Source organism: Elephantulus edwardii, unplaced genomic scaffold (genome assembly GCF_000299155.1).
Source record: "Elephantulus edwardii isolate Elephantulus edwardi_28Jun2011 unplaced genomic scaffold, EleEdw1.0 scaffold00065, whole genome shotgun sequence".
NCBI classification, from domain to species: domain Eukaryota; kingdom Metazoa; phylum Chordata; class Mammalia; order Macroscelidea; family Macroscelididae; genus Elephantulus; species Elephantulus edwardii.
Genome location: NW_006399815.1, coordinates 11,155,810 through 11,182,994, shown reverse-complemented (window position 1 = coordinate 11,182,994; position 27,185 = coordinate 11,155,810). Strand labels below are relative to the sequence as shown.

The following is a 27,185-nucleotide window of genomic DNA, read 5'->3' as shown; positions in this document are numbered from 1 at the left end:
GACTAGATAGCACATAACAACAACAACAACAACAGAATAATTTCTACTAAGGGTATTTGAGAAGGTTCTTATCTATTTCCTACTTAATTTTTTTATCCTGTCTTATCCCATAGTATTAACTCCCACAGTTAATGATACCTAATCCATTTATATTTTTAAACCTTTCTGATTAATGCATTTTTTTTCTTTATTTCTAGCTTCACATTCTAATACATGATCTAGCGGCTTGGTCAATGGCAAACATTAAGTTCATATTCTGAGAAATCTGAAATTCTAAATCTCCCTTTCTCAACCTATCAATCCTATGGAATGAGCTTATTAGAAGCAAAAGATGGAATCTTTACAAGGCTGTTTGAGGCAAGGACAGGCTTTGATAAATGATTAGAGAAGCTTCCTTGCCCTCTAAGAGAGAAACAAAAGAACAGAGGAAGTAGCAACGGATAAAGAGAGTAGTTCAATGAAATTGCTGAATAAATGAGTGTAATTTGAAACGGTTTAATTCATGGAAATGTTCATTACTTTTTCATGAGTAAGATAATTTCATGATGGTTTAATTTTTATTTAAAAGTCAACTCTGTAAATAGAATGAAAAGGACATCAACAAAGAACAATTTTTAAAATGAGGGCTCCTATACCTATAAATCCACTTGCATTTGAGATGACTGAACCATCCTTGCCTTATTGCAAATTAATTCTTCAATCTAACGTTTAGAAGTCCAGAACATATTTATCAGGATATCAAAAATTCTTTCACAGTTCATTGACCTAGAAGTCATAGAAGAGACAATGCTTGTTTTGAGGATATAAATTCAAGTAGAACAGTCCTTCCTATGTACTGATGTAGATATTTTAAACTTTTTTAAGGCTATTAATAAATTTATTTTACAACTGCAGATAGGGAGATTGCTTTTCTTTGTATTCACCCTTGAATTTCATAAAGGTCTCCTCAAATACATCTTTGGAAAATCCTTTTCAAAAAGTTCTCCAAGTCTTAATTAGTATCTATTACAAGTGGTTTCTAGGAAGTCCTGGTGAACTTTGTTAACATACAGTGTTTCCAATTATGATGCTACTTTGTGTAGGTCTCTCAGTTTGGCTTTCATCCAGACTGTTAGGTGAAATTAGGCCCAGAAAATCGGATTATTACATCCCAAGGGAAATGACTGATAAGCAGCAGATGATTGCTCATCTCCTTGGTACTTGCTGGGGTTGAGGTGTTGCTAGTTGCAAAGCCAATTTGTTAACAATTAGTACTCATTAGAATCATTTCCTGTTATTGATTCTAAGCATTTAACAAAGCACTTTTAGGAAATTGGAACCCAAAAAGTAGTTCTATGTTAGTGTTCAGCAATTAAAAATCTTCAAGATCCAATGTTAATTCCTAACCAGAATCATCAGTTTCCAAGTAATTATTTTTGCCCTGGAACCCACCTGCTATCCTGTCCAGTTTAAAGATGTGCTGAAACAAGGACATATTTCTTAATTAGCAGAGGTTATGGATAAGTCAGTATAGAAACAAAAGGAATTTTCTTTTGTAATCCGCTTTTGCTATTTGAAGTCTCTTTAAAAAGCAAAAATTGCCAGCAGTACAAATATATTTATTTATTAAAATGCAAAATCAAATACATTGCTTCTATAATCTATATATAAGAGCTTACTTTTTAAATGTGTTCACCTTTGTATCTTATGAACTCTAAAAATAGAATCACAAATGGAGGCATTGTGCATCACATTAGAATTTAAATATTGCCAATGTCAGTTTTCTGAGATATTATATATGATTTTAATAAAATTAGCATATATACTATATACATTGGAAGTTTTCTGAAAAGAGGCTTTATATTAATTTAATTTGTTAATGCAATATAATGCTTAGATTTATACTTAATAGATATCCCCCCAATTAATTAAAATATTTTCTGTACAATTATCACATAACTATACCTGCTTACTATTCTTTATTTAGGCTAAATTTGTCTTACTTCTTTTCTTTAATAAATAATGGTCTTGGTAAATACACTGTATATACTAATCATTCAGTTTGGGAAGGATAATAATAAAAGCTTTAAATAACACCCTGTCTTATCTCTATCCTCTCTCTACCCTAGTCCCAGTATTTTCACTTGCTTCTATGTTTATTTTATAGATTTGATTGTTCTTCGTTACTTTCTTCTAGATTTAATAATGCTAAAATATTTCTCATAAGTGTGGCAAAACGTGGGGATGAGAACTAAATGTACTTCTGTTTCTAAAATTCTTATTCACATATTAAAAGCTAACATCAATAGGGAAATAAAGTATATATGTATGTATATATGTTCTATTTTGAAATACCTTATACTAAGCCCTTCTATCCTTAATAAACAGAGATGCTATTGACACAAGTGAATTTTGTTTAACCACACTACATTTGCTTCTTAATTAGTGAATATTCATCTGTCATCAGCAGCAGCTATGACACCCTCCTTGCTAACATGTTCTGTCATAAATAATCAATGAGGCACTATTAATATTCATGAGCTGGAATCTGTGTAGTCATGTGCACTGATGCAGAGACAGGGGGAGTGTTGCCATGAACTGACTGGAAACTCTGTGTGTGTATTCGTGAGTGCAAGATACTTAGGGAAAGCGAAGAAGAGCATGCTGCTACATACCACCCTGGCTTGTGCTTCCAGCTAACAGCGGTTTGTCTGTGTTTCTGGACTGAAGTGACTGATGAAAAACAGTAGTCAAGTCTGGAGGGTGATTCCCTTTCAATTCACTTGCCTTTCAGTCCTGGGGAAATTAGAAGATTTGCTCTCGCTCTCTGCTTCTTAGAATGGGCTGCAATTTGTGCACTTTTCAGAAAAGAGAGGAACACTACAAACTGCTGTATGAAGTTTCCCAGGTGAGTGCAGGGTCTGAGACCAGCAACTAAACAGTTAGGCTTTGTATTTGTCTGGAAGATGGGAAATGAATTCTGGCTAGCTGTTTTCTTTTCCTTTCAGGAGATTTTAGGTTTGAGAGCAGACTTGCTGGTTTGGGGCTTTTTCTTTTGGTTTTGGGTGGCAGTTTTCAGATTCCTTGCCACTCCCCCTTCATATGACTTCCTCTGGGATTCTTTTTAACATTTTTTTATATTTACTGCCAAGATGTCAGTCAAGTAAAAGGAGTAACACTGAGATCTGTGTCTTTAATATTTTGATACACTTCTTTCATTTTGGAATAGTGTTGACATTTGAAAATCAATTGTATCATTGTCTATGGAAAGATTGAGGTTTAATAGCTCTGTGATCTCGGGGTATCTTGAGTAGACAGGAAAAGTTTCTTGCCAAATCTCGTTAGCAAGAGGAATTGCTTGCCTAATTAGGGATGTTTGCTTTGATTGAAACTGAAGAGCTGATGTATTTGTACTATTTGAGAGAAAATATCTGATAATGTCTTAGCTTGCAAAGGAGATAAAGGGACATTTTTTATCATTTGTTCATGCACATTCTTTTTATAATTTTCTGTTTATCTAGGACTAGATAGTAATTTCAGAAGCTTCTTAGTATATCTGCATGAAACTCTGAAAAAGTATATCAAGTCAGATATCTCTTTAAGGGGTATTTTAGGGACATCTCCCCACATGAAGAAAATGAAATCATCAGCCTTCACAGTTCTAATAGAATTTCTTTTTTAATTTTTTTAAAGTGACCTATTTGGCAGATTTCCTGGGAGGTGTGCATGTATACTCAGCCCCAATTTCTCATCTGGCAAAATAAAGTTTATTTCTCACTCCTTACAGTTTGTACAGATGTGAGACACTACTCCCTTGGTTTTCAGACAATTTTGCTGATGAAAGGCAATGCTGGGGATGTCGGTGGTCTGTGGGCACAGCAGTAGCTAAAGTACCCACTGGCTCCCCGTTCCCGCAGAATTCCCCCTGACGTGATTCATTTCACAGTGGGCTAATTACAAAGTGGATTTGCTACACATGAAACAGCCTCCTCAGTTGCAGTGTTAATGCACATTTTCATGGTAATGTGATCAGAGGCTCATTAGCCAGTTTCCAAAATGATCCTCTGCATTAATTAAATATAAAAATGACTCCTTTATCACCGTAGAGAGGAAGAAGAAGATTAATATTGTTAATTACATCAGGGGCAGTACCTTTTGCTTCCTTTTATTTATTTATTAAAAAACACAACCAAAAACCACCACCCTGCAAACTTGGATCACTGCAATAATATCCCTTTCCAAGATAAGCTCTCATCTTCTTTGACTCATGAAAACAGTCTGTAGGTGGAACACTTTCCTTTAGTTTGATTGTTGGAGTTGGAGTTCTAGTATTGTTGTTCTCTGGTGGTGGAGGAGCAGGAAAGTGGATTAATCACTCTCTTTTTCTCTGAATTACTAAACTAATATAAAAATATAATATGGAGGCAGTAGTAGATGGCAGCCCCTCCCTCTCCCCAATTATGCCTAGCTTAAGTTGTTTGTATTCTACAAAAATAGAGCAGCATGGGCACATCCAGAAAGGAGGCTGTCTTTGCTAAAGAGCTGGAGCCTTTGTTGTGGATTTTCAAAATGCTTGTCTGTGAGTTTTGCCTTTAAGTGCTTCCTAAATCTTGAGAAAATAGATAAGCCACAGGCCTAATTGCTTCTACCTGTATTCCTCCATATATTTATTTTATTTGTCCTACTCCCAATGTGCAGAACTTATGATCTTTAATAAAGGGGGTGAAATATGAAGTATTAGCTTCTATTTAGCTGGCTCTTATTGGATAAGTTAAACTCCAGCTTAAAGGTCTTATATGTGTTATCCAAGGGAAGCCTTCCGACAGTTCTCTCCAGCTTTGCATTCTATTTTACTGAGTTAATGGAATAGATAAGATATCAAAGTGAACCAGCAATAGGCTCATAGAATGCCACTGGAGCCCCATGTTGTTCCGCAAACTAGTTTCTATTTTTATTTGGAGGAGAGGCAGCTCAGAGCATACATGAAAGTGAGCATGCTCTTCACCAGGTGTTCGGAGAGACACAGAGCTGGCCCCATAAGAGAGGGTATGGTTTATAAGAGTGATGGGAAGTGGAAGCCCGTGTATTCCTGGCTGACATATTAAAATAAACTAGATCACACAAACAGTAACACCTGACTGTCCAAACCTTATCTATGAATAGACTCATAATCCCCAAATCACCTGCCTTGTTCTCTTTTTGTTATTGTTTCTTCTAAGTTAAGGCGAACACAAGCTTATGGTAGGGAAGAGGGGGTGGCTGCATTTTAAGACCAGCAGTGAAAAATAACTGAATGACTAAGAGGAAAATGTTTCCTTCTTTATAATAGAATTTGTATGCTTTTGAACTTTCTCACATTTTCTTTTAAGATGTTGCTATCTGATATTATGGGCCAAGTATACAATATAGTTTCAGGTTTATAACTGCAATAAATAAAAGCAAATGTGCTCTCTGGAGTGTACTGAGATCATCAGAACAATATGTTTAGGTGTGGAATGAGGTCAAGTTTATTGTTTTGTTGTTGACATGTTTGGTTCCTACAGATGAGCTACACTTTCATTGGCAGAAGAGATGAAATGTTGCCTCATGAAAATTATTTTCAGATGGAGTTGGACCAATCAGATTCTAGTATGCACTCACATGCAAGGACCTAGGGTGTGTGTAGGTCTAGAAACCATCACACCAAGCAGTTTTCAAGTATCTTTATGCATCTGTTAACTTTGATGTGTGCAAGGGATACAACTACTCTCTGAAGGGATTTATGTTTTCTTTTCCCCAAACTAAGCTATTTATTAACCTCTTAAGGATTAATAAAAGGGTAATATGAACAGTACCTTTCTATTGACACTAACTGAATTGCCTGTTTAATATTAATGTGATTAAATAGTCACCTATGTCAAGAAAGCATCAGTGAGCAACAGTCATTTAATAAGCATTTTGGACCCCATATTTCTGAGTGAGATTGCATGAGGATTTCTAAATATTTGACTTCTTTGCTTGTTTTTTAAATTTCTTCACCCATAGATCAGATAATTGTTTAAATGATGGAAATTATCAATAAAGTGTTCCTTGATGTTCCTTAATGTATTAAAATTGGAGATAATTATTTAAAAGTTCATTCTCAACTCACTCATTGCTGTTGATTGGTCTTCACAGAGCTCTTTCTGGGGATTTTGTAAAAGTCTTATAATGTGGTTTAAAGAGTCTGGGTTTTTTACTCACTAAAATAGAGAAAGAAATTGCCTTCAGGTTAGGACACCAGGACCAGGGTGGTGATGGTGCTCAAGCAATGAATGGCATTGGTGCACCTGCTGTTCTCTTGTATGGGAATACAGAAGCTTTTTATTAATTTGGATGGTTTGGCACAACTAAAGATCTCCCCACAACCTGCATTAGTGATTTACTAGCATAAGCTCAAACAGAACCTGCTTAGAAGAGAACAATAACAGTACTGACGACAGCTACACCGAGCAGTGACGTACTATCAAGCACTCTGTAAGCACTTTTAAGCACCCCTTTATTTAAATCTCACAAAACCTTTCTTTTCCATTGTGTGTAAATTTGTTAAGGCTCTTCCATTGGACAGTGTGTTTCGTAAATCTCATGCAGTCTCCCTCCCTGGGGATGGTCCCATAGCCTTCTAAATTTTATTTTGTCTCATACTATCTAAAGTCAGTTTAGTTCCTTAAAATTGTCTTCCCAAATGTCACCCTTTTTCTGTCTTAGTGTTCCTGAAGTTACCAACCTCCTTATTACCAACAATACTCAAAGCCACTAAATTAAAATGGACACGTCTGACCTCTTTATCTGCATTGTAGCTGACTCCTTGATCCACACACACAGCTTCTGCCCTGGCTCTTTTACTTTAACACACACACTAGAATCAATTTCTTCCTCCCCAAAATTATGTCTCCTTCCATTAACATTCTCTGATAGCACAGTAAGAACTTTCTAAGTGGTTTTTGAAATTGGAATTTGTCTCTGTCCTGGTCCATCTTGACTATTATTATTAGAATAATGTTTCTCTAATTTATTCAGTGGCTCCTTGTTACTGTAAATAAGTAAATATAAATAAATAAATAATAAATAAATAAATCTTATTCTAGGACCTGATGCCTTGCTGTGCTGACCCAGGTGCCTTTCTGGATTATTGTCTTGTACTTTTCTTTCTTCTATTGCCATTTCTGATCCCTCCAGACCCATGCTTCTGCTTATTTCTTAAAGTCAGCCTTTTAACTTGAATTCTTATAGCAGCTTAGTTTCTTCATCCTCTCTGAAATGTTTTCTACATGTGCCCCAGCACTGTCTATTTATTTAATCTCTAGCTACACAAATCTTGTTCATTTGGCTCAGTTCTTCCAACTAGAATTTTATAGTATTTTTTTTTAGAGTTTCTTTTTGCATATTCGTCTGGGGGGTGTGTGAGCATATTGTGAGCTCCTTAAAGAATATGTTTGAGGCTCAATTGTCTTTAACCCAAAATCTCAGTAGTGGACATTCATTAAAACCTTCTATGATGGCTTTAAAGTTCACAGCCTCTTTAAAGTTAGGCCAACCCATTGTTGGTCTCTGGTAAAGGATCGCACTATTGCCTAGCTCTCTACTACATACCTATTCGTTTATTCAAGCAGAGATTGGAAACTGGTATTAAAAAAACCTAAGGCTTCAAGCCAGTACTTCCAAGTTCAATCATGACTGGAGATGTGAAACTGGAAAGGATCTGAATTTTTAGAATATAGGTATACTGGAATGACAAATAGAAGTGAGAGAGGGGGGGAAAAAATAAAGGATGATACTGTATTAGAAACCTAAACTCCCTCTGTTAAAAAACAAACAAAAAAAAAACCAAAAAACACAAGAGTAGGGTGCACAGCAAACAAATCCTTTGATCCAAGTTGTCAGCTGACCATGCCACTCTGAACGTGTGTGGTTCTCTACAGTCCTGTGAATGATCCAGTCTCCCTCATCAGGCTACTGAATCATCATCTCATCTCATTGTCCATTGCCTCAAGACTGACTGACTTGACCCTCCAGCGAGTTTTTAAAATACTGATGGTAAAATACTGGTAAGAAGCTAAGCTACCAACCCAGAGGCATGTGGTTCAAATCTGCCAGCTGCTCCGTGGTAACGAAGATAAGCAATCTCCTCCTAAGTGATTTATTGACTCTGAAAACTTGCTAAAGTTTTCAGCCCTGAGTTGGGTCTAACTCTAGGGTACATAACAACAATGACATAAAGTACAGGGGAGAAGAATGCCTTTGCTGCTCCTGCAGACCCACTAGTGGAATTGAACCATCAGAGAGGTGCCATCTTTGGGTTAGCAGTGCTGCACCCTGTGGACTGTGCCACCAGAGCTGCAGGCTCCTCACAGGGATCACTATTCCTCTTCTGAGGAGTCTCCCATTCAAACTCTTGAACCTATGATTTTACTGGGAAGGGGAACTTGAACTGGTCCACTCACATTTTACAAATGCAGTCTGTTCTAAATTCACTGGATTAGCAATACTTAAATCAGTTAATCTAGTATGTAGCCCTGGCATAAGGTTGATGGTTCAATTAGATGTTTTTCAATCTCAGGAATTTATATTAGCATGAAGGCTGTTAGCAAAGGGACTAGGTTTCAGAGCAATACAGATAGAGATGAAACTTTAAGTACAGTTGGGAACTCAAGGGTTTGTGGTTTACGAAATTAATGAGGATTAGATCCAGAGAAATAGACCTATCTGAGTGGTGGGGTGTGGAGAAACACATTGATCATGAAAAAGAAGAACACAAAGAATAAGTGATTCCTCAGATTGGCCTCATTTCCCCAGTTCCAGTGCATTCTTACAATACATCCCCATTTATTTTAAGTTTTCTGAATAAATGCCGCGTTCCTGCAATCAGAAGAATAAATGAGGACACAGTATAATAATACCATGCTCTTGTCAGAGAGCCAGCAGCTGCTGTAAGATTCTAAGACATTCAGTCCAGTCAACTTTCCGTCGGCTCTGACTGTCCAGCACCTGGCAGACCTTGAACTATGCCCTTGGGAATTTGAAGACAAATGTGACAGTCACTGCTTCTGAAAACTCACAGTATAGTAGAAGATAGACCTATAAAGAAAGAAAATGTGTGTGTGTGTGTGTGTGTGTGTGTGTGTGTGTGGACGTGTAGATATAGGAACAGATAGATATAGATGATATAGATAGATATAGATATAGATATAGAGATAGAGATAGAGATAGAGATATATAGATATAGATGATATAGATATAGATATAGTTATGTAGATGTAGATGTAGGTATAGGTATAGGTATAGATATATGAAATGAAAGCTCTAAATCAACAGAGGTATTGAGAGATCACTGTGAGATGACAAAGGTGCTAATGTGACAGGGACTCCGAGAGCTGGATACGATGAGGAAGGGAAAATTACAAACAGATAGAAGGCTATAGAATCCATGGAAGGGAAATGTGTGACAGGTATGAGTATGTCTGGAGAAGACAACCGTGAAAAGTAAGGTAAAGTGTGGATTGGTCAGCTTGTAGGACATCATCAAAGAGGTGGGCATGACCAGATCCCTGAAAGTCTCAGGATTTGGTATAGAGATTGGACTCAAAGCTTGAAGCAAGGGGCAGTTCTGATGGGTTTAGGCTGAAGGGCAGACAGGGATTTTGTTACAGTTGTGTTGCCCTTGTTTTGTTGTAGAGAGAGGTGATTCTGCTAACAGGATAAATTTGGCGATTCTATGTCTTTTGGGACAGTTGAACTCGAGCTGCATTCTAGATACAGTGCTTCAGTAAGACCACAAAGGATAAGTTTGTGGTTGTCCTGGTTGTTGTTAAGTGCCGGCGAGTCATAGATAACTCATAGTGACCCTATGAACAAAAGACCTGAACATTTGTATAACTTTCATTGTTTCTTCAAGTTCATAGAGTTTCTGGGAGCAAGCAATTTCAGAAGTGGATGCCACTCCTGCTTCCAAGTTTGTTTTAATCGGGGAGCTCCACCCAACACTGTCTACCATGTTAATGGTAGTAGAATGTAAAAGGTAAGACAAAGCTGAGGACCATCAGGAGGCTAATTCAGTAGCTTTTAACTCGTGAAACTGAGTAGATGTAGAGAGATTTGCAGAAGGAGAGAATGAGAGAAAGCAAGTGGCTTGAGAGAAGAACAAAATGCTGTTGAGTCCATTTGTTGGCTGTCAAAGTGATATCTGGCAGGGAGATGACTAGTAAATGGAAACAAAAATCTCGCATTTATGTGTTTGTTAAATGAGATCATCCAGGAAGATGTAAGCGGTGAAGAGAAAATCTGAAAGCTGAGATCTGTAAACTAAGAATGTACCTTTGAGGAAAGACAAAGGAAAAAAAGTAGAGAACTCAGACTCTGCTAAATCTTAATCAACAGGTGATTTACATTATACATCACAGATCTACAGCTGAGCGAGTATAGCCAAAAGTTGTGAGAGAATTCAAGTGGAGAAAAAATTTGAAAGGATGTGGCAAGTGTAGTCAGAGTAACTTAAGCATATTAGTTAAAAGAAACCACCATTTGTTAGTTTTGGATTTGAGAAGATCTGATCTGCTGCTGCTCAGCTACCTTGTTAGGAAGAACTTGTTGCCTCTGCCAGGGAGAGTGCCGCCAGACAGCCTCACTAGAGCTGCCCGCCCCTTTGTTAGCTGTTGAGAGACACCTCACCAAAAATCCTGTCCTGTCCAGGGAGGAGGATGCTGTGTGGGCTCCTGCTTAGCTCAGCCTGGGAGGAAAACTCAGGACTAGTCTCATGTCAGAGTGCTCTGCGTCACAGATCACGTTCTGCCTACCCTGCTTCCTTCCTGTCCCGTTTGTAGATGTTCATCCCAAAGGTGCTCCTTAATAAGCATTCTGCACATGAAGTTCAATCTCAGTTTTATCTCGATTCCTGGGGAGCCCAATCTTGATAGAGGTCAAAGATGAACATTACAGAGCATTTCAGTGGGGAAATGGGAGCAAAAATCCAAAAGTGATGCATTCAAAGAGGACATGGACTGTGCTTTCAAGAAGTTTCTCTTAAAACTTTTCTTGAAACATTATGATAGATTCTCAAAAATAGAGTTATCACTAAGATGAGGGGTTCACACAAGGTCGCAGACTTTGGTGGTCAGAGGGAGGAGGTGAAGGAATTAGGAGTCAGTGGAGACCTGAAAATGTGAGGTAGTGGTGGACATAGAACAGTGGTGATTAAGTTTATAAAACACAATGTGAATAGGACAATGTGTGAAATGCAATGTATGTAAATGAAAGTGCTTGCAAATTTTTATGTAAAGCAATGTTGTTTTTTAAAAAAGGATAAAAAATATGAGACTGAGCTTTTCTTGTTTTGAAAATGTTAAAATACTTAAAATTGAGAATATATCCAATTAAAAAATCATCTTTACTTCTATGTTAAAAAATGTTAGTTTTGTATATTGAGCCATGTTCAGATAGATGTAATAGTATTAAAAAAAACTAAACCAGTTGCTATCAAGTGTTTTTAACTCCTAGCAAACCAATGTGTTTCAGAGTAGAAATATGTCCCATAAGGTTTTCATAGCTGCCAACTTTAGAAAACACCCCTTTCTTCCAAGGCATCTTTGAGTGGATTCAAACCATCCTTTCAGTTAGTAGCTGCTGGCTTAATCCTTGGTACCACACAGAGACCCCCAGTGTTTTAAAATAAAACCTGCACTTCCTGTAGAATTTCCCTTATTAAAGGGCTTAAAGAGAACTTTAAATGTTAGAGTGGTTGGATGTGCAAAATGTTTTGTAAACATAAATTCTTTAAATTGTGGTTAATTTACCTACTGCCTTTAAGTGAATTCTGACTCATAGTATTCCTCCATCTAGTTCCTCCAGCTATAGTAAATTAGTCACAAAAGGACTATAATGGTATTAGATTATTATTTTAAGTAACTAAGGAAAGATTTATACACTGGTAGAAACATTTTTGGAAAGTGAGTTGGGTGAAGGAAAAGTACATTTTGATCAGTCATTGTAGTCAATTAACTAAATTGTTGCTATGTACTATGAAATTCAACTAATTGGTGACCCTCTAGTGGCTTTGCAGAGACTATAAATTCCATGGAGGAAAGTGCCCATCTTTCTCCCATGTTAATTATATTAATAAGTTATAGTTAAATTTATCAAGCAAAATGTACAAATTATTACATAAAATTTAAAGCATTACTTTGAAAAAATATGCATCTGAAAAATAAGATCAGTAGTAAAATTGATTCGATAGCAACATCAACATCAAACATTTTGCATGAAAAAACCGCCCACCATTCTCTCCCTCAGAGCAGCTGATGGATTTGAACCTCTGAATTTCTGGCTTAACAATAAAACACTGTGCCACCAGCATTCCATTAGAGTTGAGTTGCTATTGTTTTTAGGTGCAGTCAAGTTGACTACAACTTATAGTGACCCTATGAACAACAGATCTGAACGTTTCCCTGTTCTGTACCATCTTTATGATCTCTGATTTTCTGTACCATCTTTATGATCAAGCACAGTATAACAGTTGTGTCAATTCATCTTGTTTAGGTCCTTCCTCTTTCTCTCTGACCTTTCACTTTTCACAGCATGATTGTTTTCTTCTAAAGACTGGCCCCTCCTCACAACATGCCCAAAGTATGTGAGATGAAGTTTCACCATAAAGTTAAGTAAGGAACTCTGGTGACATAGCAGTTAAGCACTTGCTACTATCCAAAAGATTGGGGGCTTTAACTTACCCAGTGGCTCATCTGGTAAAAATATCTGGAGCTCTTGTGCCCATTAAAAAACCCCTTGTGGCTGCTCTAGTTTGTCACTTGGGGTGGCTAGAAGTCAGAATATATTCATTAGCACCCATAAGAGATGTGCCTTTTCCTACCAAATAGACCAAACTATGACATATTTGTTATAGTATCTCCATCTAATTGCTTCATATTTCATCCTTTATTTAATTATTGTAGACTAGGAGAAGGTCTAACCTAACATCTCTCATCACATGTCTGTTTACATGAAATAATTTAGGAAAATATTTTCACTGCCTCTATAATATACACAAGGGAGATGAGTTGCAGAAAGCTTGGCTAATGGATAAGCTGATATATATGACTCTTTGACTCACCTGAATTTGCTGAGTAAGCAGGATACTTTGATAAGAAAAAATCTTTCATTTCAATTTTTGTTGAAAAGATTTTAAAATACATCATGTGATTTGCATAATTACTTAACACATATACATTTGTTACTTATTTCCAATCATGTAAGACAGTAACAAATGAGCCGCACATCTTTAGCCAACCATGTTTTCTTAACTTTGCAAGAAGAGGAACTGTTTCTGTAGATTAATTCGTAGTGACAAATCCTTCGACAGTAGTCAATGGCTTCATTTTTATAAGCACATTTTCATATATAGGATTTTCTCAAGTCAGTTACTCGGTAGTCAATCAATCTTATTAAATGATTAAGAAAAGCACAAGAATGATATCACTAGGCACTCAAGGAGCTGTATTTAGATTCTGTTTCTGTGAAAGGTTTCTGAGGCCCTGCTTTTGAAATATTTCTTTTTGTTGGTGGAAAGATGAGCAGAACGTCCGGAACAGGGCCAGTCTCAGCTGTGAAGTCTTTTTCAGATTCCATTTTCTCTCAACTCTTACATATGTCAGATAAGATGTTCAGGTTTTATTCTTAAGAAATGTCTCCTTGTCAGTCATGGGGGCTTAGGTAGCAGTGAGTGATAATTTTGTCGTCAGATGTCAAATTCTAGATCATTCAAGTACAGCTGTGCTTTTCACATCTAAATGCGGCATTTCCAAAGGCATCAACATAACCCATCCCATCTTCCTCTGTCTTCCAGCTGTATCCATTTCTTCATTTCTTAAATCTATCATACTCAGTGTGGAATAACAGCTTTGAAAAGGTTATTATGAAGAGTTCATTGTTTCCTTCAACAAAAAGCTTAAAAGGTAGCAGGCCCATATTTTCCTGTGTTTCAACATATAACATCTAATTGCTAATTTGTGCCATTCTGTAACAAGCTGTAAATCTCTCTTTATGGTTGTTTGGGCCCTTGTGAAGCTTTCTCACCTCCCCCCACTTCTGTTTTATGTAGCTTTTTAGAAACTTGCTCTCATCTCAGTGGAAATTAGATTTTTCTGATCTAACCTCTTGCTCCCAAACCTCTTAAGGGCCTGGTTCAGGTACCTTTATTAGAAAAAAATAAATAAATGACCCTTTCAAGATGTGAACAGTAAATTTCTAAAATACTTAGTTTAAAAAAAAATAAACCCACAGATGAACAAATACTACTATAATCAGTGATAGTAATGTTTTGCTGCAATTGAATCTGGTAAAATTCAGATGGTAATGTTTGCGGTTTTGTTATTTTTTTAAAGTAAAGTTTGTGAAAGAGGATTTATATGAAATAATTACAGTAATTTCTCTGGACCTACTTCATCCTTTGTACTCTGCTAAGTATCAGCATAGGATATAAAAGAAGCATAAACTAAGATGGTAGCCTTCACGGAGGAATTGCCATGAAGTAATAAGGAGGCAAAAGAAGAAATGCATGATGCTAACACAATGAACATTGCAGAGAAAGACAGTTCTATAAGGTAAGAATCATTTAATAGGTTTCATGAAACAATTTAAATCAAGGACAGTAGCTCTGGCAGCGTAGAGATAAGGACTTAGTCTGCCAGCCCAAACATACTTGGTTTAAATCTATCAGCTGCTCCACAGGAGAAAGATGGGCAGTCTCTTCCAGTGTGATTAACTGACTCTAAATACCCACTGGAGGGTCAGCTGTGAGTCAGTTCCAACTTGACAGTATGAAACAACAACAGGTCAGTTGAAAATCGTATATTTGGTATCCAACATATATTGTTGTTGGTTGTTATGTGCTGTCGAGTCGCCTGCGACTCATAGCAACCCTGTGTACAACAGCCCTAAACCCTTCTCTATCCTGTGCCAATCTTATTGTCTCTGACATACCTACCTCCATTACCCCAGTCACTGAATCAATCCATCTCATCAAGGGTCTTCCTCTCCTGTGCTATCCCTCTACCCTCCCAAACATGACTTCACTCTCCAAGGACTGGTCCCTCCTTGCAACATGTCCAAAGTAGGTCAGAAGAAGCTTCAGAATCCTTGTCTCCAAGAACCAGCCTGGCTTCACCTCTCCAGGATGAACTTGTTTGTTTTCCTAGCAGTCCATGGTACATTCAGTGCTCTTCTCTAGCATCAAAGCTCAAAGGCTTCAATTCTTCTTCTATCCTCCCTAGTCATTGTACAGCTTTTTGATGCATAGCCAGTAATTGCAAAGACTACAGCCTGTGTGAGGCACACCTTAGTCTCCAGAATGACATCATTGCTCTTCAGTACCTTTGGAGAGGTCTTTGACAGAAGACTTTCCCAACGCAATTCATCTTTTAATTTACTGGCTGCTGGTATCAAGAGTATTAATTGTGGAGGCAAACAAATTGAAGCTGTTAACAATCTTTTTCTCCATTATGATGTCAATTGGTCCAGTGGTGAGAATCTTTGTTTTCTTTATATTGAGCTTCAATCCATATTGAAAGCTGCAGTTCGCTTCAGGTCCTCCTCAGTTTCAACAAGCAGGGTTGTGTCATCTGCATAGGAATATGAATTATAGCCCTATATTGACATTAAATTAAAAGATCAACCTGATTAGAGCAAGAGATAGGATGAGGATGTTTGAGGAGTTTTTACTTATAGGGAGAAAAGAATAGCTTCTTAGCATTGTTATGTTCCAGTTGCTTTTGAGTCAATTTAACTCATAGTGACATTAAAGGACATAATGGAAATGTCCTACAAGACTTCTGAGATTGCAGGTATTTATCAAAGCCATTTTCTCCATCTTTCTCTCATGCCACATCTAGTGGGTCTGAACCACTACTTGTGGTTGGTACCTGAGCTTCTAACATTTGTGCAACCATCCCTACTATCCTTCTAACCCTATAGATGCAAGGAGAGATTGAAGTAAATTAAAAGAATAAGATCTGTCTGAATATTGTTTGTTTATAAGTTTATTTAAAAGAATAGAGCCATGCAGACATGATAAATTGACCAGTAATAGACAGATATTATGTTCCTGTCCTCTCTTTTATCAACTTTTAGAGTGATGTTTATTTCCATAGTGTTTTATGCTTCTCTTTCATTTCACTTGTCACTGTTGAGTCAGAATCAACTCACATCTGATGCTCTTGCAAGGAAAAGATTGTCCATCTTTCTCTCAAATTGCTGATAGGAGCTTTGAACCACCAGAGAGATGCAGCCTTTGGATTAGCAGCACAACTCTGTATGGAATATGCCACCCACCAGAGCTCTTGCATAGTTTTTAACATTGATAGAATTGGGAAAGGAAGGATAGTAAAAATATTTGATCAACATGACACATGGAATGTCACTATTAGATGAGTGTAATACTAAACAAAACGCACATGCCATACATGGGTGAGGCAATATGTATAGAGCTTTGAAGTCAAACAATTATACCACTTACATCTTCTCTGTCAGCTAGTTGATTAATTAGTTTTGAGTCTCCTTCCTTTTATCATCAACCTTGAAGTAGTTTGTTGAAGATTAAATGAGATATTATGTTTAAAGGGTTTTCTGCATCACAAAATCCCTGGAAGACAGAGAGAGGTTAAGCACTAGATGACTCTCTATACATAAGATTAATGTTTGAACTCATACAAAATACCTAAGGAAATAAATCTATTGATCAGCTTCTAAAAAACTCACAGCCTTGAAAATCTTATGAAACACAGGCTTACTCTGTACATAAAAGGTCATTATGCTTTAGAAAAAAATTTGGTGGAAACTAACAATACCACATTCTTATTGTTCTTATTGTTATGTACCATCAAGTCATAACCAACTCATGGCTGACCCTCCCATAGGTTTTCAGATGCTGTAAATCTTGCAGGAGGAGACTGCCCACCTTTCGGCCACAGAATTTTTGGTGGACTTAAACCATTTGCCTTTGGATTTACAGCTCAATTTCTTACCATTTAGTCCATCAGAGCTCTCTAACAACATATTACAGGTATACAATACATGGCAACTTTGGCAGTGGTTACAATATCATTTAAATCTAACGGACCCTGTGAGATATGATATTGCCCCTAATTTACAGAGGTACAAAGTAATTAAGAAACAAATTCATAGTGTAAAGAAATATGACAAAACACATCTGGAACTCAATCAAGGATTTGGAAAATTCCAAAACCCATACTCACATTATCATATTTGCTGGAAGCCTAACTCTTTTTAAGGACTCTAAAATTATCCACGGAACTGATCAATAAATATTTAAGTTGGCTAATAGCAAAACCCACTGTCATCGAGTCAATTTCAACTCATAGTAACCCTCCATCAAGTTTTTGAGGCTATAAATCTTTATGGAAAGAGCTTTGTAAAAGAAACCTGCCCATATTTCTCCTGAGGAGCAGCTGTAAATTGAACTACTGACCTTTTGGCTAGCAATGCCACATTCAGCTTTGCCACTGGAGGAACTTTGGCAAATAATTGGTAATGTCATTCCTTATCTTTTGAACAGCTAAATGTAAGTGGCTATTCTTTCTCCCTAAACTTTTCTTATTCTTCTCAAATTGGCTAAGGAGTGCTTGTGGACCAGTGGTTAAGGGGTTATGTTACCAACCCAGTAGGAAGCAGTTCAAATCCACCAGCTGCTCCATGGGAGAAAACTGGACGATCTTCGCTTATGTGATTTACAGCCTCACTGGAGTGTCAGTTATGATACAATTCCTACTCAGTGGCATGAAGTTGAGTTTGCTATTTTCAAGTTAAATACAGTATTGCTATTATTGATGGTTATTGAGGTTGGTCCATAAACCGTGGTGACGCCATAGACAATGGAACAAATGGCCATTCCTGTTATTAGTTGTAGATCAAACTGTTGTCATAAATACTTTTAATTAGTTGGTTTTTGGAAGTCCATTACCAGGCATTTTCTCCAACTTAGTCTAGAAATTGCTCTGAAATGTGTTTGCATGCAAAACTTTTATGATTGAGAAGAGGTAGCTGCATGAAGGCCATTGGCCAGGAACTGAACCCGGATCCTTACATGGAAATTGAGAATGATATCACTGGACCACCACTCCTCCCATTACTAACTTATGTTCCTTAAATATTGAAACAAGTATCACCTTCCCAAGAAATCTTCCCAGAGGAGTTGCACTAAGAAGTCTTCATTTCTCTCATTCAGATTATCTCGTGCTTTTCTCCAGCTTAAGGCATACTTAATGTTCATTTTGTTTTAATTATCAGGTTTACGGCTTTCTTTGGTCTATGAAACTCTGTACCAGAAAAGCATTGTCCTCAGTCTCTGCATTCTCAGCCTCTAACCCAATAATCCATAGAGATAGTTCTTTAGTAAAGAGTGAATAGCTAAATGAAGAATGAGTTCTATCTGCAGAGTAATATGATGATATAACCCAAACTGAGACGAGATCTCCACCCTCATAGGGTTTACTGTCCACCAAGTTTTAGTGATATACACAAATAACCATCGTTCAAGATACAACATTAGGTTTAGGAGAAATAGAGTTGAACAAAGTGTCATAAAAGGTCACATTCAAGATTGTTACTAAATGATTATTTGAACAAAATATCTGAAAAAGAGCATGCTTAATATATATAGATGTAGAAAGCATTATACTATTGTGTTTGATAAAATAATTATCAGTAACTATTATTTTCCTTGCTGCCTTCTACGTGAAAAAGTGAATTTTATATTTTCATCAAAATAGTTTAATACATCTCTGTATTACATTATTTATATTTCTTTAAAAAATAGTAATGTGTGGCTAAATTGTTAAACAACTTATTCCCAAAGTTCTAGTTTACATTGAAAGACTTTAGGGGGATGGTTTTAGAATTTACTGAAATAAGTCCGCATTTTCCTTAGAGATGATGTCCTTTGAGTATCATAATTACTCTAACACTAAATGAAAATTTCTCCTAATATTAAAATCTCAGTTACAGTCCTATAAAGCCTTGTTGGTGCTGTTGTTTTGTGTCATAGAGCAACTACACCTCATATCTTCCATAGGGTCACGCAGTAGCTCTGTACAGTGCTCTATGCTGAGCTAACTGCACTGTCTCTGACACACTTACCCTCATTACCTGAGTTTATAAGTCAATCTATCCCATCCAAGGTCTTCCTCTCCTATGCTATCCCTCAAAACTTCCAAGCCTGATATACTCCTCCAAGGACTAGTCCCTCCTGTCAACATACCCATAGTATATGAGACAAAGCCTCTAAATTCTTGTCTCCAAAGAGTGGCTTGGTTTCACCTAACACATACCCGATATTTCTCTAGGAATCCCATGGTACATACTCTTTTTCAGCCACCAAATCACAAAGGCATCAATTCTTCCTCTGTCAACTTTAATCCAGCTATCTGATTCATAGTAACTATGAAGACTATGACTTGGATCAGGTGCACCTTAATCTCTAGACTGCCATTGTTGCTCTTCAGCACTCTTGCGCTTTGTCTTTTGATTTTTTTGACTGCTGATTCTAAGAGTGTTGACTGTGTAACCTGGCAAGCTGAAATAGCCTAAGAAAATAATGAACATATGTTTTTAAACTGTACACTTTAACAAAACTTAGTCAATTGAATCATATACTAAAAATTTTTTCCATTAATTGAAGTCCAGATGGCACTAAGTATGTTGTTGTTCTTCTAGTTGTTAAGTGCCGTTGAGTCACTTGCAACTCATAGCGACCCTGTGTACAATAGCCCTACACCCTGCTCTATCCTGTGCCAATCACATTGCCTCTGACACACCCATCCCAATTACCAATTACCACAGTCACTGAATCACTCCACCTCATAGAGGGTCTTCCCCTCCTGCACCGGCTCTCCACCCTCCCAAGCATGATGTTCTTCTCCAAAGACTGGTCTCTCCTTACAACATGACCAAAGTATGTCAGACGAAGCCTCAGAATCCTTGCCTCCAAGGAGCAGCCCGGTTTAACCCTCTCCAAGATCAATCTGTTTGTTTTCTTAGCAGTCCATGGGACCCTCAAAACTCTTCTCCAACACCACAGCTAAAAGGCATCAATTCTCCTTCTATCCTCCCTAGTCATGGTCCAACTCTCTGATGCATAACATGTGATTGCAAAGACCATGGCCTGTATCAGACGCACCTTAGTCTCCAGAGAGACACCGTTGCTCTTCAGTACTTTAGTGAGGTCCCTAATAGCAGACATTCCCATCGCAATATGTCTTTTAATTTCCGGCCTGTTGGTGCCAAGACTGCTGATTGTGGAACCAAGCAGACTAAAGCTGTGAACAATCTCAATTTCTTCACCATCCATCCTGATGCTGCCAATTGGCCCAGTGGTGAGAATCTTTGTCTTCTTGACATTGAGCCTCAATCCATATTGAAGGCTGCAGTCCTTGACCCTCTGCAGCAAGCGCTTCAGGTCCTCCTTAGTTTCAGCAAGCAGGGTTGTGTCATCTGCATAACGCAGATTGTTGATAGATCTTCCACCAATCATGATGCTGCATTTCTCCTTATAGAGCCCAGCCTCCTGGATTATCTGTTCTGCATACAGGTTGAAAAGGTATGGAGACAGGACACATCCCTGGCACATGCCCTTCCCAATTTTGAACCATACAGGGTTTTCTTGCTTTGTTTTGACGACTGCCTCTTGATTCAAGTATAGGTTTCACATTAGCATGATCAAGTGTTCTGGGATTCCCATTCTTCTCAGAGTCAGCCACAGTTTGTTATGGTCCAAACAGTCAAACGCCTTTGCATAATCAATGAAGCACAGATAGACATTCCTCTGGTACTCCCTGCTTTCAGCCAAGATCCATCTAACAGTAGCTACAATATCCCTAGTACCATGACCCCTTCTAAACCCAGCCTGGACTTCTGGCAGTTCTCTTCTGATGTTCTGTTCCAGTAGTTTTTGGATAATCTTCAGCAGAATCTTGCTTGCATGTGAAATCAATGATATTGTTCTATAGTTTCCACATTCTGTTGGGTCACCCTTCTTGGGGATGGAAACAAATATAGATCTCTTCCAGTCAGTTGGCCAAGTGGTTGCTCTCCAGGCACGTCCAGGGCAGCATCTGTTAGCTAAAATAGGTCATTTGGTATACTACCTATTCCTGGGGACTTATTTTTTGCTATTTCCTTCAAAGCAGCTTGAAGTTCTTCCTTCATCACCATAGGCTCTTGCTCATATGTTGTTTCATTAAATTCTTCTGTGTCTTCCAATTCCTTTTGATACAATGAATCAGTATGTTCTTTCTATCTTCTTTTAATACTTCCTGGATCATTTAACATTCTGCCGAAAGCATCCTTGATTATAACAACTCGAGGTTTGAATTTGTTCTTCAGTTCCTTGAGGTTAAAAAAAGCTCAAGGAAGACTTTAAGTATATTATTAGTTATTACTTACTAAAGTTTTGTTACCCTTTAAGCCATGCTGAATATAAAGAGACTAAAGATAATCTCCCCTTATATATCCAGTACCCTTGAAAAAAGACATCTTTCTGGGAAAAGTGGAGCATCAGAGAAAGAGAAGCACACTTTCAACTAGATGAACTGGCACAGTTACTACAACAATGCCCTTGATCTTGAGGACTGAACAGGATAGAGCAAGGTTCAGATTTGCTGTTCATTGGGTCATTATGATTTGCTGTCTATTGACCACCACATAACACCCCTAAAACTTACCCAGTATCAGTGACCCTGTTAAGATATATCTAAGCCTTAAAATTAGTTGGTTAGATAGATAGTTCACTATCTAATGAGGAAAATAGTAAAGTTATTTAACTCAGTATCCCAGAGGTAACTTGAGATACAAGGCTCACCAGATTACAGAGTTTACATTTGAAAGCATTCTTTTGACCCTAGATTTATGTCCCAATTTTATTAGTTCTGAACTGGAACCAAAAAGTCAATCATATTTTTCCGTGCCAGACTGGAATCTTCTTCATATCCTGGGGAAATCTGTAAATCAAGAGTAAAGAATCAAAGGTATTTTTACAGCCTTTCATATCTTGGTCATTTTAAAACCACTTATAAAGTGTGGGCCTCTTGTTGTTATTAGGTGTCATTAAGTCAAGTAAGAATCACAGCAATCTTAGGAGCAACATATCTGAGCCCTGTCTTAACCTGTGCCATCCTCATCATCTCTGACATACTTGAATCAATTACTGCAGTCAGTGTATCAACCTATCTGGTTGTAGGCTTCCTCTCTTCTGCTATCTTTCGATCTTTCATGCACCATGTTCCTCTCCAAGGAATAGCCTCTCTTAGCAACATGACCAAAGTAAATGATGTAAAGCTTTTTCATCTTTGTCTCCAAGGAGAACTCCACCTATTTGTAAATTACACAACCTTCAAGAATTGATAAAAATTATGAAACAGGGAATATTCAATGAAATATAATCATATATCTTTGAATATAAAATTTTGGCTAAAAATATCTTAGGGTCTTCTGCATTGGTATAAAAAAAGATGGTGCTGTTCTTGTGTGTTGTCAAGTTTGAGCCAATCCCTAGCTGACCCTCTAGCTGTTTTTCAGAAGAGGAAGGTGATTTACAATCCTTCTCCCAGGGAGCAGCTATTCTCCAGAGCTACCTATGAATTAGATAGTTTCATTTATTCTTTTCTATTTTTAATGATTTTTATCCATTAGAGAGTTCTGGGATCACTGGTGTCCTGGTGGTAAGAAGCTGTCCTGCAATCCTAAAGGTACATTGTTTGAATCCACCAACTGTTCTTTGGGAGACGATGGGCAATCTCTTTCAGTGCAATTTATTGGTTCTGAAAGCTCGCTGGAGAGCCAGCTATGAGTCAGTTCCAACTCAAAAGCAAACAACAACAGGGAGTTCTGGTGTCGTAGTCTGTAGATATTAACACTGCTAACCCAAAGATCGCACCTCTCTGGAGGTTTACGTTCACCAGTGACGCCACTGGAGGAGGAGGAGCAGTCTCCTCCAGCGAGTGTACAGCCTTGGGAAAACCCACTAGATGGTCAGCTATGAGTTGGTTCCAACTTCACAGAATGGGTTTTTAATTATATTCAGCATTCAAATAGTAAAACGCATCTAAATTGTCACCACTTGAGTGAATTAAAGTGTTACCAGTAGGAATGACTTAAGCAAGCATATTCGTTATGTTTTCATATGTTTGATATGAATATGTGCAGACTATTAACAAAAAGATTTAAGTGCTATCTGTAACTCACCAAGTCTTACAAATTTACTGGGTCCATTTGGATATAACTCTGGTGGCCTAATGGTACAAGTTGCACTGCAATCCTGAAGGCACATGGTTTGAACCCACCAACTGCTCCAATGGAGAAGGATGGGCAGTCTCCTCCCATGTAAGAAACCCACTAAAGTCTCAGCTGTAGGTCAGTTCCAGCTGGAAGGCACACCATAACAAGAAGTATAAAAAGTCTAATGCTTGTTAGAACTATGCTAAATAGTGATTTATATAGCGGGTGCCTTACAAACCTTTGATACTGTCATAGTCTCTGAAAGGATGGTAACCAATTTCTAGATTTCAGAAAAATTCAATTGTGCTTCTGTAACTGATAAAAACAAATTATGAAAGGATTTAAAGGACATGATACATATTAACCGCCCCTCCACCATTGTGGCCTAAGCTTGCATTCATGAAATGGCCTGCTTGATGGGTTGCTATTTTCTGGCTCAGTAACTGACACTTGATTTGTGACTGATGAACATGATCACCGTGTATCATGGTGGCATCATTGAGAACACCCAGTAAGGAAATTACCAATGTGATAAGAACTGCCCCGGAGAGCCTCCCTTCCCTTTCTCCTCACTACGTATCTAGTTCTCATCTTCACAACAGCCAGAAAATCATTTTAAAAGTAGCATCTCACTTTGAAGTTTGCTTTGACGCCTTTGAAGATCTCACTGCTCTCTGGTCAGTGTTCTTTGTGTTTCATAAATCACATACACACACAAAAATTAGTGAGTTAAAGGCATTAATTTGAGATGAATTCTCTGTAATATGTTTAAAATAAGCTTAGACTTTACCTTTAATATCATAATAAATTATTACTTACAGAAAAATTCAGCTAACAAGGCCTTATGTGAATGTCTACTCCATTTAAAAAATACCAGAATTTAAAAAAATAACAGTCCTCTGATGGCTAACGTTGTCCTGAAACTTTAAAAAAAGGAGAACAACTGTCTTTTTTGGGACCCAATTAAATCATTAAACCACCTAAGCTTTTAAATATAATATGTCAAAATTCTTAAACTAGTAACTATAATGTGTTTTTAAAACTAATTAAACCAACAATCATGGCATGATTTAAAGGTTTTAAGATACCAGAAAAACAAAGCATTTATGGAAATTCTGATAAATTAATATTATATTATTTACTAATTGTGAACCTAACTCTATACATTAGCATTGTTTTTCAGCCTAACATTTAATTTATCATGCAATTTAATTTACATGCAACAGTTAACATTAGTGGTATAGGTAAACACACACACACACACACACACATTATTCTCTGGATTGAGAATTATAAGAATGAAAATTGCTAATGAATACTTTCTTAAGAGTTTTAGTTTTTGGAGATGAGGACAGTAAGTCTGAACAGGGGAAAAAATAAAACTGTGATTAATATGTTTGAGTCTCTTGCAACGGAGGCTTCAGCTCAAGGCAGGTACAAACTTCCCTTCAGACTTTTCTCCAATCTTAGGATTCTGCCCCATTAATCACATACTGTAATGTGACAAATAACCATGAAGTGCTATTCATTCAAAACTCTCTATGAATTGGGGCTGTCTGGAGCTGGGATAGTTCTCCAGAGTTGTTCCCAAGTAAAGCAGAGCAGTTATGCATTTGCATTCCAGCATTACCCAGCCATCACATTAGACTTGATAGTCCTGGATTTGTTTCTCAGAACCGAAAAAGCTGGGAGCCTACAGCAACCAATGCCAATAGGATTGCCCAATTGAGTCCTGAAGGGGGTAATATGGGGTGATACAAGGGCCCACTGGGTGAGTAAATTTATCTTGTAACACAGGGACATAATTTCTGGGCTATAAGAGAATGTTTCTTTCAAAGGAATTTTAATCACTTAAGAAACAAGGTCAGATCCCATAAGGTTAGTGTTTTCTCCTCTTTATCCACTTTGTGGCTAGTTTAAATCATTTTCTTGAATTAAAAGTGTCATTGGAGCATATTTTGAGAATATGGCTTTGAGTGTCTGACCTATAGGAATGTGATAAATTATGTCTGGAGATTGATTTTCCTGAGTGCTATTCTCAAATCATGTCACAACACAGGTACACTTAGTAAATGTTGCCCAGGCCATATTGTTGAACCCTGCTGCCGCAGTCACCTCATCAGGATGTTTTCTGTCCTATGACTAGTAGCTTCAGATGTACTCATCCATCTTCTTGTCCCATTACATTTTGTGTGACTGATGTTCTGTACCCATTAAAATTGATGGGAAAGAACAAAGAGAAGAAAAATGTGCCCTTCAATTGATTATCCCTCTCAACAAGCAAATGAGAATTCTCTAGTACCAGCAGGAGATTTAGAATGGTGGGTTCCCTCCATTCATTAAGTGCTTTAATTAGCTAAGTTTATTAACAGAGTTTCTAATTTATAAGTCTACCTTCTTCAGCATTCTTTAAAAGTCAATCTCCTTCTATAATATTTTATCTATCTAAGAGGAATTTATTTAATGGTTGTAGCATTGTTTATAATCCGCAGAACCAAAGCTCTACCATTAAGTTGATTCTGACTAACAGTCAAGAGATAGCAGGGTGAGTGCATAAAATTAGAGCCAATTAGATCAAATGCCTTCCACCTCAGATTTTGTTGGTTTGAGATATTTTTTTCCTTTTGATGAACTATCATAATGCTCTTTTTATGTTCCGTGAAAGCTGATAATTAAATTGACCATTACTGTAAGACTGAATCCAAAACCATAGTGATTTTGGAAGGCCTAACCCTGCAAGGTTTTTCTTGGATCTATTGAATGTTATCTTTGTGTTCAACAAATTGCAGAACAGCAAGATATTTCTGCGCTGCTCACAAACCATTTGTTTAATTACATTATCTAATGTGTTGAGAAGGAAAAACCTTGCCCACTGGCAATTTCCACGCTTGGGCCTCTCTACCTCATTTCTCCTGATGTTCCAATGTTTGAGTTAGAGAAAACAAATAGTGTGGGCTGATTTCTTGAGACGTAATGAGGGTCACATTATGTATGTCTATATATTTACAAAAGAAATGTTATAGGATACTTTAGAATTAACAACTGTTTGGTTAAAAGTATGAATTATTTTGGAGTGACTTCTGTGAAGACGTTTGCTCAGAGATCTAAGGAGTAATTTGAGTCCTATGGATAAATATGGCCCCTTAAGGAAGGCAGTAAAGTATATAAATAAAGTTTTCTGAATTGACCTTTCTCATAAGTGTGGCAGGAGCTATTCTGGGACTTTGACCACAGGACCATATTTGTGAACAGCTGTCATATTGGCTACAGTCTAAATTATCCACATTTTCAGTAACATTAATGATCATGTAATATGCAAATTCTTGGACTGATTGTGGACAAACAGAACTGAACAGATTATGGTAGTGTCCTATCATTAGGTAAAAACAATGGTTTGATTCACGGTTATCTCACAGAAATATCTGTGATGGTGAAAATCTTCTCTGCCTCTGCTTTTGAGTACAGTTGAATTATAGAAATACAACTGGTGTGATTATGGAAATTAATTTTGTAATATCAAATAATTTAAGTTTTAATAGCCACATGTGGCCCATGGCTAATGCACTGGAATCTTTCCAGTGCATTAGAACTATGAAAGTTCTAAGAAATCATAACTAGTCTCATAGCAACAACCAACTAATTACTGTGAAATCAGCACCTATGCATAGCTGACCCATTAGCAGGTTTTCAGAACCTGTAAATCTCAGGAGAGCAGCTAGTGGATTCAAACTGCCTGACTTTGGGTTGACATCATAAAACCTTACCACTTGGTAACCAGAGCTCCCTAGAGATAACATAAAGTTTATAGTTCTCATATTCTATTCTAGTGATTTTAAAAAATAGTCTATGGCTTTTTGAAAAGATTTTCTACTTTTGAAGTATGTAATGTTTCTCCAAAAAGGCAAATAAGAAAGCAA

General features: G+C 37.2%; 1 protein-coding gene across 2 annotated transcripts in view; it reads left to right on the top strand.

Moving 5' to 3' along the window:
* PDZRN4 (PDZ domain containing ring finger 4) overlaps positions 1 to 27,185 on the top strand; it is a 605,552-nt gene that overhangs the window by 381,083 nt on the left and 197,284 nt on the right. Inside the window, exon 1 of one of the 2 annotated variants that reach the window (XM_006888196.1) lies at positions 2,559 to 2,887. The exons of the other annotated variant lie outside the window; for it this stretch is intronic. Within the exon in view, the coding sequence (XP_006888258.1) occupies positions 2,819 to 2,887 (69 nt within the window). The 5' untranslated portion in view covers positions 2,559 to 2,818. Of the gene's footprint in view, positions 1 to 2,558; positions 2,888 to 27,185 lie in introns of those variants that run through there. 2 annotated transcript variants of the gene reach the window in all.